Source organism: Trichosurus vulpecula, chromosome 2, assembly GCF_011100635.1.
Source record: "Trichosurus vulpecula isolate mTriVul1 chromosome 2, mTriVul1.pri, whole genome shotgun sequence".
Lineage (NCBI taxonomy): Eukaryota > Metazoa > Chordata > Mammalia > Diprotodontia > Phalangeridae > Trichosurus > Trichosurus vulpecula.
The window spans coordinates 185,436,043-185,449,524 of NC_050574.1; the positions used below are offsets into that span (position 1 = coordinate 185,436,043).

General features: G+C 39.6%; 1 protein-coding gene across 1 annotated transcript in view; it reads right to left on the minus strand.

The window, feature by feature from the left end:
* ATP8A2 (ATPase phospholipid transporting 8A2) overlaps positions 1 to 13,482 on the minus strand; it is a 759,667-nt gene that overhangs the window by 462,513 nt on the left and 283,672 nt on the right. Inside the window, exon 24 of the mRNA XM_036745978.1 lies at positions 1,624 to 1,688. Within this exon, the coding sequence (XP_036601873.1) occupies positions 1,624 to 1,688 (65 nt within the window). The remainder of the gene's footprint in view (positions 1 to 1,623; positions 1,689 to 13,482) is intronic.

Here is a 13,482-nt window from a genome sequence, read left to right on the forward strand (position 1 = left end):
AAGCAAAAGCATTTATTACAATAAAGGTGGATACCAAACTTATTTTTGATGCTTGGACCTATACTTAAAAAAGAAACAAACCATTGCCAGAAGCTACAAATTAAGTAGTCAAGAAGTCTTATTCTTTACTGCTTAATGACTATTTTTATAATAACCTCTGTCATCCAACCCACCTTCAATTGTTCAGAGAGCATTAATGGCCTTCTTCTTGGATTCCAAGGTTTGAGGGATTTAAGAAAGCCCCTGGCTGGGTCTTTCCTCTGCCCCTCCCCCAAAACAATCTTTAACGGTTATACCAATGACAATTAGTTAACAAGCTTAAAACAAAATTATTTTTAGCACTTTCAAACTGCCTTTAGAGCCAAGGAAGATGAGGAGGGGGAAAGATTTTTTTTGGCTCCCCACTGTTTAAATATATAATAACATATAAAACCTCAAGTTTGAACTCACTACTAATTTGCACCTGCCCAGCACTGCCAGGCAATGATGAAGGACAATGATACAAGATAATTTTCTAGAAAAGACAAGAAAACAGAAAGTGTGTGTGAACTTGTTCGGTTCATAAAAAAACTAGACATATTCATGAATCTGAGATCTATAACCAGTTTTTATGGGAAGCAAGGCTATGTACCTCTAACCTTTTAAGTTCGCTTCCTGCAAAAGATCCCTCAGGACCTCTGTCAAAAACTGTATACTGGATCAACAGAACAGGGAAATGATATGGAATTATTCATAACACCTTGTGTTCTGATGTGATTATAGATAGCTCTCCTCATCTCCAAGGAATCTTTAGTATATGTAAAAATCCTTTTCAAGAGGGAGCATGGTACAGTCAAACTGAGGCAATTCTGCTTTCAACAAGCGCTGGAACAGCAGGCAAAAGAACATTTCTAAGCCTTAGTTTCCTTATACGTAAAAGGGAGATAATTCTTGCCCTAATCTCCTCCACACAGTTACCATGAGAAATGAGTCATATATTACATATGCTACACTTTGTAAACTGCAAAGCATTCCATAAATGTACAAGGTGTATGCATTAAAGTGTTATTTTTACTAAATTATTTGCAAAGTAGTAGGGCTAAGCTCCCTTAGAATTAGATTAATATTTATTTCCTACTCTCTAAACTTTAAATACCACTGTTAAGAATGCTGGGATAGAATGCTATTTAGAAGGAAGATCCATGTGGTCTTTTAAAAGTCTCAATAAGCAAGAGTGGATGGGACTTAGTAACTTAGCAACAAACACAAAAAAACAACCCTTCAGTATCAGAAACTTCTTATGAACATGCTACTTTAATCTTTTCTTTATTTGTTCAGGTAAAATCACATATTCAAACTGCTAGATTTAATGCTAGATTTCTCTAACTCCCTAAATAATTAAAACAAAGCCTCCTCCAGAAGAGCCAACCCTTAGGCTTATTTTGATCTTGAAGGTTTGGGATTGTAAGGTATCCTTACCATAAATCTAAGTTAGTATGGATAAACAGGGAAATATTATGAAATCTTTAGTTCCCCCACCCATCCATTTGAGTCATCATAAGAAGTTAAGATGGAGATAAACCCCAAAGTTTAAGAAAATCTGACATATTCAATTAAATGTGCCTGTGAGGAAAATTTACTTACGTCCAAAGAATGTTCATTCACCAAAATGAGAGACATGCTTTGTGACACCAGTTTGCAGGCGTAGCCTGTTAAGAAAGTGAAATAAAAAACAATGTTACACATTTGCAATGCCAATCCCTTCAAAGAGTTCTTGATTTTTACAGGTTGATTGGCTAGTTTGTCAATTATCCAGAACTCTTGCTTCTCTCTTCCTTCTACCTTTAAACCATTTCATGGCTCATTAGCTCATCCATACAGGTTAGGAAGAAAAAAGCTCAACTCAATCCATTTTGCTTCTTGAGCAGAAGTGCCTGGGAAGAAGGTCATTACTAACAGTTTAAACAAGTACTTTCCCTCATCTTACTATCCTTATCTCCCATTAGCTTCAATGGAGACACAGATACAAAGGAGTAGGAGGAAGTATCTTCTCACGTCTTCAATGGAGACAACTTTGGTCTTTATAATTTCACAACATTTGGTTTCAATTACTTGGGGACTGAGGTTGTTCTTATTTATACTGGTGTAGTCACTGTGTATGTTGTTTTCCTGGTTCTATTTTCTTCACTTTGAATCAGTTCATTTAAGTCATTTTATACTTCATCTTCCATCATATCTATCATTTCTTATAGCATAGTAATATTTCATTACATTTATGTACCATAATTTATGTAGCTACTCCAGTAGTTAAATACTAATTAGTTTGGGAGGGTGGGCACTAGCAGGTGGAAGAGCAGGAAAGGATTCATGCAGGGATTATGTGATTGTGAGATGGGAGAGACCTTGCTGTTGTCATTCAGTTGTTTTAGTCATGTCTGACTCTTCATGACCCCATTGCCAATTTTTTGGTAAAGATACTGGAGTGGTTTTCCATTTCCCTCTGCACTTCATTTTACAGATGAGGAAACTGAAGCAAACAGGGTTAAGGGACTTGCCCAGGGTCACCCAGCTAGGAAGTGAGGAAGCCTGGTGAGGCAGCTAGGTGGTGCAGTGAACAGGCCTGGAGTCAGGAGGACTTGAGTTCGAATGTGAACCTGAGACTTTTACTAGCTGTGTGACCTCGGGCAAACCATTTGACCTTTGCCTGGCTCAGCCTCCTCAGCTGTAAAATAGAGACAGTAACAGCATCTACCACCCAGGAAGTTGTGAGGATCAAAGGAGATAATATTTGTAAAGTGCTTTGAACAGTGCCTGGCACACAGCAGGTGCTTAATAAATGCTTATTCTCACTACCACCCCTCTCCTTATGTTACATTATTTTTTAAAATGCCATTTTCCAAAGACTCTTTACATGATAGGTTAGCTATGCTAACCATATTTTAAAACTGTACCTCCAATGATATAAAATCTTCTCAGGATAATTTTGTAAAGTATACCACTATGATTCTACAATCCCAATATGGTTGCACAATGCTCAAAACAAAGCAAGCATATCGGCGGGTCACAAGTATATGTATGTGTTAAGACGTTTTTGTAAACAACAAAACACACTCTCAGAAAGTTTGATGTTTGACCAAAAAAAGCAGTTCTTACATTTTGTCAAAAGTGGCTTCCAATGAGGAATAATTAAGACTTAGGGCAAACAGTAACAAAGAAGAAGCAGGTTATACAGCATTTGAATACTAGGAGATAATTCAAGCCATTTGTACCTTTTTTGTATCCTGAAGTATTTGTATCCTTTTTTTTCTATTTCCAAGTTCCAGAAAGTATGAACCTTTAGATTAGGTCCAGAAGGAAGGTGGTACATTTTATTTTCATTTAAAAGAGGAGGGGAGATATTGCAAATTTAATCATTTCCCTCTCTGTTGGGCTTACTCCTCCCCTGGAGGATACTAACAGCTTTAAGCAGCAGACTGTTACGAATTCAGTATAACTAATTCCAAAGGATTTTCTACTAGTTTTTGATTGGAACAACAGCTGCAGCAGTCAGTGAGCAGTAATTTTTAAATACCGGCTCACTGCTTTATTTCACATCTTCCCACTCAAGCAAGACGCCATTTGACAAGTGAACCTGGACAATGATATTCTAGAGAAAATGTTTTAAGTATTTCCTGGTCTGAGTGTCAGAGGGAGGGCACCCCTGATGAAACTACCACATATTTAAATATGCAGTGAGTCAAAGCTCTAAGACCAGGCAAAAGCATTTTCTAAAATCGTAGGATGAAGCTAATTTCCTTAGAAAGTCGCCACATAGCACAGATGTAATTACAAAAGCTGCGGCTGTTTTGTGGAGTCAATTTGGGCTTAGCTAATGTGGCAAATTAAATTAAGTCTGCTCCAATTCTGGTGCAGTTGATTTCTGATGTTTGTGGATAAAATGAGATCAGCTCCTGGGTCAAAGCCAGGTATGAAATGTCAATCCACACTTGTAAATTGAGGTCTAGATCTTTAATCTAGCCATCTAACAAGAGGATCATAAAGTGGCTGGGGAGAGGACCTTTGGGAACTTATGTTTTCTGCCTCTGAAATTAACAGTGCTGCAAAACTGTTTGTTTTTCATATTACTTCAGTGTAATCGAGGTTCAAAGAAACCAAAATGTAACATGCGGTTTGTTTTACTATAGTTCTCAGAAATGTTTTTTTTTTAATGAAAAAAAATACATTGGAAATCATCCAACACAAATCAAATATATCAACCCTTTGAAACTCTCTCACTGATTCTGCTTTTCTTTTGATTATACTGTTTGTTAAGATAAAATCATTATAATCAAGTCTTCTATGCTAGTCTCTTTCGAACAACTCAAAGATATCTCACCTACACCAAGAAGAGCCAAGTTCTCCCAAGAATTAGAGTTTAATGTGATTCTGAATTTAGCCCAGGTTCACAAAAGATACACTCCTGGGAAACCTTAAGTAGGCAACTTCTCTGTCTTCCATATTTTCCGTAAACCTCACTTTCCTTTCCATTATGTTCCCCTTACCCATGACTTTTCAAGTCCTGCTACCCATGGCATGCTTGCCCTTGACTCCTTGCAAGACTCAGTTCATGGGCCCCTTCCCACTCAAAAGACCTTTCCCAATTCCCCCAAGGCTCTTATTTCTTCATTATGAATATATGATATGTCCCCAGTAGAATGTAAACAACTCAAGGCCAAAGACCGTCTCACTTTTTATTTGTATCCCAAGAATACAGTGTTTGGTATGTAGTAGGTATTTACATGTTTGTTTATTAACTGTTGTGTTTTATGGATTTACTTATCTGTGTATTTTTTGTTTCCCTCCAACAGAATATGAGGTCCTTGAGGACAGGAAATATTTAATTTTATATGTATCCCTAGGACAGTACCTGTCACACAGAAAATGAGATAAAATATAACTGGGTGCTAGGGACATTTGCACAAGAATTTCAAAGACTGGAAATCTAATGCTCACTGACCTGAACAGAATTCCATGCTATAATTCCAGTTCTTCCCTTTGTCTACAATGACCCAGCTTTTCTTCCATGCTTCTTCACAGCATCAGCCATCTTTAAGTCCCAAATTCCCATCCCACCTCTGACATGGAACCTTCCCTAACCTGTCTAGTTCATGAGGTAAGATTGGTCATCGCTGAAATTCTTTTATATTTATCTCTAACAGGACTATATTTTGTCTTGTTTTCTGTTTTGTTTCGAGTTTAGGTTTCATCTCCCCAGCTAGACAACAAGCTCCTTGGGGTCAATGTCTATGCCTTCTCTTTCTACCCCCCTCCAATTTCCCTTTAACCCCTCAAATTCCCTTTCTGTGGCAGGCTTCTATCCAAGGGTCAAGGCATAAGATCAAAAATTTACAACTGGAAAGGTCTTCTGAGGACATCTAGTCCAGCCCCCTCTCCTCACACATGAGGAACCTAAGTCCTAATGACTTATCCAAGGTCACACTGGTGGTAACAGGTGGACCACTGTTGAATGATTAATTTACTGGGAGGAGTGGGAAATTCACAGACTCAGAATCCATGCCAACCATGTTATAAACTTCATGGCCCAGACTGAATCAGGAATGGCAATGGCCAGGCCAACAGAGTATACTATGGTTGTCTATTTGGCAAGCCCATCATTGATTAATTCATTACTTTGGTCAAACTTTCAATATTCCCCTCATAAGTGACAGAAAAACCATTAAATGAAGGTAAATAAGAAACTGATGGAAAAGTTGAAAAGTATACTTTTTGGGGGATAAAGACCAATTCACAACTTAAATCATTTTTTAAAATGTTACATATTCACTAAAAGACTTTTGCCCTTGACCTACTTCCATTAAAAAAACAGGCTCAGACAACTATCTGTCCAATACATTTGTATCACTACCTACACATGCCACAGAGATTATCTTCAACAATAAGGAAAACCATGACTACATGAATCCAAGTGCTGGTCACATCTGAAATTTCACTTTAGACTAACTGATGCCATATTTTTAAGCTAAATAAAACTGCCAACTCCCTGGAACATGGCTAGTTAGCATAAGTTCAAGTACAGAAAACCAAAATTCTGGCTTCATGCCAGGACCATGCTTCCTAAAAACCACAGGATCTATGCAAACCTTGCTAGGTAAGGCTCAATAGGTCAGTTTGGCTCACAAAAACCACAAATTACCCTGAAATTAGGTTAAATTTAAATCAGCATTTTTATTTCAGCAAATAAACTACGAGAAAAAATGCATATTTCCATTAAAAATAAATTCTAAAGTGAGCCTTTAAAAACTTTAAAAACTAGTGAGCCCTAAGCTAGCAAGTCTTTCATTATAAAGATGTCAAATACAACCTAACCCATTTTACAGAATTAGTTTGTTGTTAATTTCACAAGGCATCAGGGGATAACCCAAACAGTTCTGATCTAGATGTCAGCAGGCTGGGACTCTAATACCAATTTTGCTGCTAACTCATGATTTCTGTGTCTCCCTCTCATCTGTAAAATGAGTGGATGGATTAAATGATCTCTGAGGTCCTTTTGGGTTCTGAAACATGATGGTTTCAGATGAAAAATGTCAAGTAGTTTCATAAATCACATCTATAGCCATAAATTTAGCAACTACTTGATTTTGCCCAAAATACATGCTGTCCACCTACCCAAAAACACTTAGTAAATCACAAAAGTGATCACAAAAACTTGGATGTTCAGCTCAAAAACTCTGAAAGATATGGCCTTTCATAAATCACAGCATCAAACTTTCCCAAATTGCACATTCAAAATATGTGCCCTCCTTCTCCTTCTTCCTATACCTTGTTTCAAAGAAATAGGATTTTCTAAATCCTAGATGAAGGCTGAAAAGCCCACCTGCTTGAGAAGGCAAAATCATTTTAAGAATTCGGAAATATATTGAGTCACTAATTCATGCCTAGCACTGTTAGGTACAATGGGGAACAGAGAAGGCACATGACATAAGAAGCTCATGATCTCAGAATCCCAGTTAGAGAGCTGGAAGGTTGCTGCACCTTCCTCTCAGGGTTGTAGTTTATCCTTCATTCTAGAAGAGGGCCATGACATCATAGAGGTGATGCCACGACATGCAAGTGAATTGGGTTTAAGTGAGGGGGGGTTGTGCAAAGTGAGCAGCCTGACTTTCTCCTCCAGAGCTATCTGGGTCCAGTAGCCAGATAAACATCAGGATGACTAGAGATGAGGTGGAAGACCTTGGCCTTTTAAAGAAGGTCCTTGGCAGTTTGACCATTCATCGATTAAAGCTAGGTAAAAACAATGAGCCAAAGAATGGCCTTTTTAACCTAGTACAGAAAAAAATGAAACTGGGAGAAGACTCTCAGGGTTTCTGGTCAAAACAGTAATAATTCCTATTTACATTCACTCTGAGTCAATCAGGGCCCAAACAATGACCAAGTGGGGTTTGGCCTGGGACTTACTGTTGGTCAATCACTGAGAGACAGAGTGATGGATAGATGGAGGAAAGGGATGGAGGAAAGGAAAGGGGAAAGGAAAGGGGGGAAAGGAGACGAAGGGAAAGGAAAGGGGAAAGGGGAAAGGCCAGGCCAGGGAAGGCAAGGGGCAAGGCAAGGGGCAAGGAAAGGGAAGTTGAAAGGAAAGGGGAAAGGAAAGGGAAGTTGAAAGGAAAGGGGAAAGGAAAGGAGGGGAAAGGAGGGGAAAGGGGAAAGGAATTGGAGGCCTGGCCTCAAGGTCAGGTCCAGCCTTGAGCAGTCCTGGAAGCAAAAAAAACCCAAGCAATGTAGGCTGTGACAACAATGAGGAGCAACTAGGTGCTCAAGCCATAGAGAAACTGATCTCTACAACCTCAACTGTCCAAGTGTCTTTTCAACATTGAAAGGTAGTGTGGTTTGATGGCTACAGCACTGGACTTGCCATCATTGAGGCCTTGGCTTGTATTCCTCCTCAAACACTTACTAGCTATTTGACATTTAACAAGTCCCAGAACCTCTTTGTGCCTCAGTTTCCTTATCTGTAAAACAAAGACATAGGCCTTTTGATGGCCTCAAAAGTTCCTGTTCTAACTATGACACTATGAAGAGTGACTAAGAAAGTTTCTAGCTTTCATACAGGGCCATCTCCAGTCATTCTGATGTGTGTCTGGCCACTGGACACAGATGGCTCTGGAGGAGAAAGTCAGGCTGGTGACTTTGCACAGCCCTCCCTCACTTAAATCCAATTCGCTTGCATGTCATGGCATCACCTCCATGATGTCACAGTCCTCTTCGAGAATGAAGGACAAACCTTCCTGTGAGGAAGGTACTTTAGGAGTTATCTAGTACAAACCATTCACATTTAACAGAGGACAAAACTGAGAAGTGATATGCCCAAGGTCACATAGAAATTAAAGGGAATAGCCAGTATTTGAACCCAGGACCTCTGACACCAGATCTCATTCTCTTTCTAACATACCATGTAGCCCTGGTTTGTTAGAAACAAGCTAAATAAATGGTGGAGGGAGGGTAAGGAGAATGGGAAAGGACAAGCCCACATGTACTATATTGCTACATGGGGTGTATTCAAGTGCCCAAGGTATAAGAGGGCCAATCAGTGCTATGTCTCTCCAAGAAGGGAATATTGGTTCATCAGTAGAAGGCTTTCATATACAAAGCAGGAATAGATATAGCCCTTGAAAAATCTGTCACAGGCTCGAGACCACTAACATAAAACATAGCCCACATCTGTTGCCACTCTCTGGGGCTTAACATCAATAAATCATTTAAAACATTTTATTTAACCGCAAGTATATCCTTTGCTGGGCAGCTAGGTAGTACAGTTGATAGGATGCTGGGCCTGAAGTCAGAAAGATTCATCTTCCTGAACTCAAATCCAGCCTCAGACACTTACTAGCTGTGTGACACTGGGCAAGTCATTTAACCCTGTCTGCCTCAGTTTCCTCATCTGTAAAATGAGCTGGAGAAAGAAATGGCAAACCACTCTAGGATCTTTGCCAAGAAAACCCCAAATGGGGTCATGAAGAGTTGGACACCCTGAAAAATGACCGAACAACAACAACAACAACAACAACAACAACAACATATCCATTGCTAGGTCATTTAGGAAATTTATATAAGCTATTATGCCAGTATTTCAAGAGCACTGTAATTAGAGATGCTGCTCTGGCATCTACTACCCGTATGGTTTTGGATAAGTCAGTTTCCTCAGTTTCCTTATCTGTAAAATGAGGTGGTTGGACTAAATGACAGTTAGAATCCCTCCTTAAAGGGGATTTAGTCTGTGAAATTTGGATTCAGTCAAAGGGCCCATACTTGAGGACCTAGAGGGCAACAAGTACCCTCCAGGCTGCAGGTAAAAAGAAGTTCATAACACAGCAATGGATTCAGAGAAGAGAATGGAACTAGAAAACAAAGATGTTAGGGGACTATGGAGGAGTAGATATGGGTGACAGTTCAAAGAAAGTTAGGAGGGGTACATTTTCCCTCAATAAAGGGTGATCCAACAACAGGTATTAGAGAGAACAGGATGGTTGTGCTAGAAAGCCACAAAAAATGTTAATCAGCTAATCAGAGTCCCCAACCACTGCACCACTTAGATGCCCTCTTTGTTCAGTTTTTTTGGTTCACTCTGTGAACCAATTTGAGGTTTCCCTGGCAAAGATACTGGAGTGGTTTGCCATTTCCTTCTCCAGCTCATTTTGCAGAGGAGAAACTGAGGCAAACAGCGCTGTGTGACTTGCCTAGGGTCAGGAAGCTAAGAAGTATCTGAGGCTGCATTTGAACTCAGGGAGATGAGTCTTTCTGATTTTAGGGCCAGCACTCCATCCACTGTGCCACCTAGCTTCTTCCTTCAACTCTACAATCCTCAATTTTTTCATGTGTAAAATGAGGAGACTGACTAGGTGACTTCTAAGGACCTTTTCCAGGTTTAACATTGTGTGGTGGCACAAAATAATCCTAATCTTAAGAAACATTTTGAGTCATGATTCATCAGAAACCATTCCTGACTCTACCTATAACCAGTCAAGCTTAGATCACTTCATTCTGGAGCCTCAGTTTCCTTCCATGTAAAACGGGGATAATATCTGCACTCCATACCTCTTAAGGCTCAAATGAGAATTTTTTTATCAAGCATATAAAGCTCTACATAAAGATAAGCTATTGCTATTTCTCAAAAATATCAATTCTACAGCTATTCAGACCAAGGAACACAAGAGTTGTTTGGCAGACCTCTACTAGTATGCTAGGGACAAGAGGCAAGGTGGAGATGGGGAGAAAATAAGGGCAGAATAAAACCTGTAAGATAAGGTAGTATTACTTTGGCAAACATTCCAGTGTTCAAGGAGGAGGCATTCAGAATCAGTCATACTTTTCAGATAGCCTTTATTAGCCAATTAAATAGAATCTGAGAGCTGTGAGCAGCATGAGTTAAGACTTTAGTACTAAGCTTTCTTTGACAAGGAGTCAGTATAACACAGACACAATCTGAGAAGTCACTGTTCGTGAATCAAGAAATATCACTGAATTACGTTGGAAGCCTTTGAGGATAAAGGATAAAGAAAGCCTTATTCAGCAAGCTGGTAAAAATTCCTTTACCTAGCAGCAACACATTATCTTATCTAGATTGAGCTTCAGCCAGTATGTTCTCACGTATGTTCCTAACTTGGCCAGACTTTGGTTAGCTGAGGCAAAAAAAAAAAAGTGTGTGTGTGTGTGTGTGTGTGTGTGTGTGTGTGTGTGTCCATCTGTCTCTCTGTCTCTGTCTCTTTCTCCCCTGCTATACTCATTGCAAGGCTTACTTGGATGGGATTTTAGAGCAGTAGAGAAAAAAGGCAATTATCTCCCCACCCCCATCCAGTATCACATCAGCACTATCCAACCCAATTTCTTCGCTATTTCCACAACAAGGTAATTCATGGTGGCTAAATTTGAGTTTACAAAGAGCACACGAATTGAAAAAGCTCACAAAATAGGGGTAGCTAGGTAGCACAGTGAGTAGAGCACCAGCCCTGGAGTCAGGAGGACCTGAGTTCAAACCTGGCCTCAGACACTTGATGCTTTTGAGACATTTACTAGCTGTGTGACCTTGGGCAAGTCACTTAACCCCAATTGCCCTGCAAAAAAAGAAAAGAAAAAGCTTACAAAAGTCACATTAAAGTAGAAAAATAGAAAAAATATGAAACAAATGGAGGAAAAAGTAGATCACATACACATTTTAATTTGCATCAGAAAAAAAATTTTTTTTTTGCTTGCAGTACATTTGAAAATTCACAAAGAAGGGGATGGAGTAAAAGCAGAGACTTGCTTGAGTTCTCCCCCAAACCCCTTCAAATACCTGTAAAAAATGACTAAATTCTAAAGTAGGAGAACCCACAAAATGACCAGCCCAAGACAATCTGGAAGGTTGACAGGAAATGTCTATTGCACCAGACTGGGAGAGGAACACAGTCCAGCATGGGCCATGCCTACACAGATGGGGCTGGGGCAGGCCTCAGTGGACTGAATCACTGGCAGCTGTGGTGGATTCCAGACTTCTCAACCCATAAATGCCAAAGACAACTTAGAAGGTCAGTGGGAAAGGTCTGTGAGACCAGGGTGACAGAAGAATGTGGTCTGGCCCCAGCCCCAGAGCAGTGGCAGCACCAGTCTTAGAAACATCAATGGCTAGTCCTGGAGCTGTCTCAGCCCACAGATGCTGGGGGCATCGAGAGGCTGATCAAAGGTGGATTGCAGAAATCTCTTTGCTGGCTCTGAGGCAGGATTCTCTTGCTTCGCCCTTGCTTCAATCTGGGTTGCAGTCCTGGGGCGAGGAGGAGCACTAGCATGGTGAAGCTTGGGGTGGCAAGTAGAAAGAGAGTCCTCCTCACAGTTCCCAGGCAGAAAAGAGTGTTTGTGGTCACTCAGACCAGAGCTCAGGCCAGGAGAGGAAAAAACACCTCTCCTTTGATCATATCACCTTGGAAGAACTGAAAATTTACAGGTATCTCTGAAAACAGCTGTATGGAACACCTGAAGTTTGGGACAGTACACCCACCACGATGGAAGCAGAGACCTTAACAAAGAACTAAAAAGTCATGTAATTGGCTGGGAAAATGAGCAAATAATGGGGAAAAATCAGACTACAGAATCTTACTTTGGTGACAAGGAAGATCAAAACATACAGCCAGAAGAAGACAACAAAGGCAAAGCTCCTACATCCAAAACCTCCAAGAAAAATAGAAATTGGTCTCAAAGAGGATTTTGAAAATCAAGTGAGAGAAGTAGAGGAAAAATTGGGAAGAGAAATGAGAGTGATGCAAGAAAATCATGAAAAACAAGTCAACAGCTTGCTAAAGGAGACCCAAAAAATGCTGAAGAAAATAACACCTTAAAAATAGACTAACCCAAATGGTAAAAGAGGTCCAAAAAGCCAATGAGGAGAAGAATGTCATAAAAAGCAGAATTAACCAAATGGAAAAGAAGATCCAAAAGGTCACTGAAGAAAATAATTCCTTAAAAATTGGAATGGAGCAAATAGAAGCTAATGAATTTATGAGAAAGCAAGAAATGATAAAACAAAGCCAAAAGAATGAAAAATAGAAGACAATGTGAAATATCTCATTGGAAAAACAACTGACCTGGAAAATAGATTCAGAAGAGATAATTTAAAAATTATTGGACTACCTGAAAGCCATGATCTAAAAATGAGCCTAGACTTCATCTTCAAGAAATCTGCCCTGATATTCTAGAACCAGAAGGGAAAATGGAAACTGAAAGAATTCACAAATACCTCCTGAACGAGGTCACAAAAGAAAAACTCCTAGGAATGTTGTAGCCATATCCCAGAGTTCCCAGGTCAAGGAGAAAATATTGCAAGCAGCCAGAAAAAAAAAGTATTGTGGAAACATAATCAGAATAACACAAGATTAATCAGCTTCTACAGCATGGCATTAGAGGGCTTGGAATATGATATTCCAGAGGTCAAAGGAGCTAGGATTAAAACCAAGAATCACCTACCCAGCAAAACTGAGTATAATACTTTAGGGGAAAAAACAGACATTCGAGGAAATAGAAGACTTTAAAGTATTCTTAAGGAAAAGACCAGGGCTGAAGAGAAAATCTGACTTTCAAATATAAGAATTAAGAGAAGCGCGAAAAGTTAAACAGGAAAGAAAAATCATAAGGGACTTGAACTGTTTACATTCCTACATGGAAAGGTGATATTTGTAACTCATGAGACCTTTCTCAGTATAAGGGTAGTTGGAGGGAATACACACAAAATGTGTTCAGAACCTCATGTTTTCAAGGGGCTTTTCTCTTGCCTCATGACGGTAAAATCTTATTGGGCTCCATTTTTCAATTAAAGTTGAAATAATTGTAGGATATCAGGTACCTATGTACATATATATACACATATACACACACACACATATAGAGAGAGAGACAAGCAGACAGACAGACAGGAGACAGACAGACAAAGGGCACAGGGTGAGTCGAATATGAAGGAATAAGATGAATGGGTGACAGAGGAAC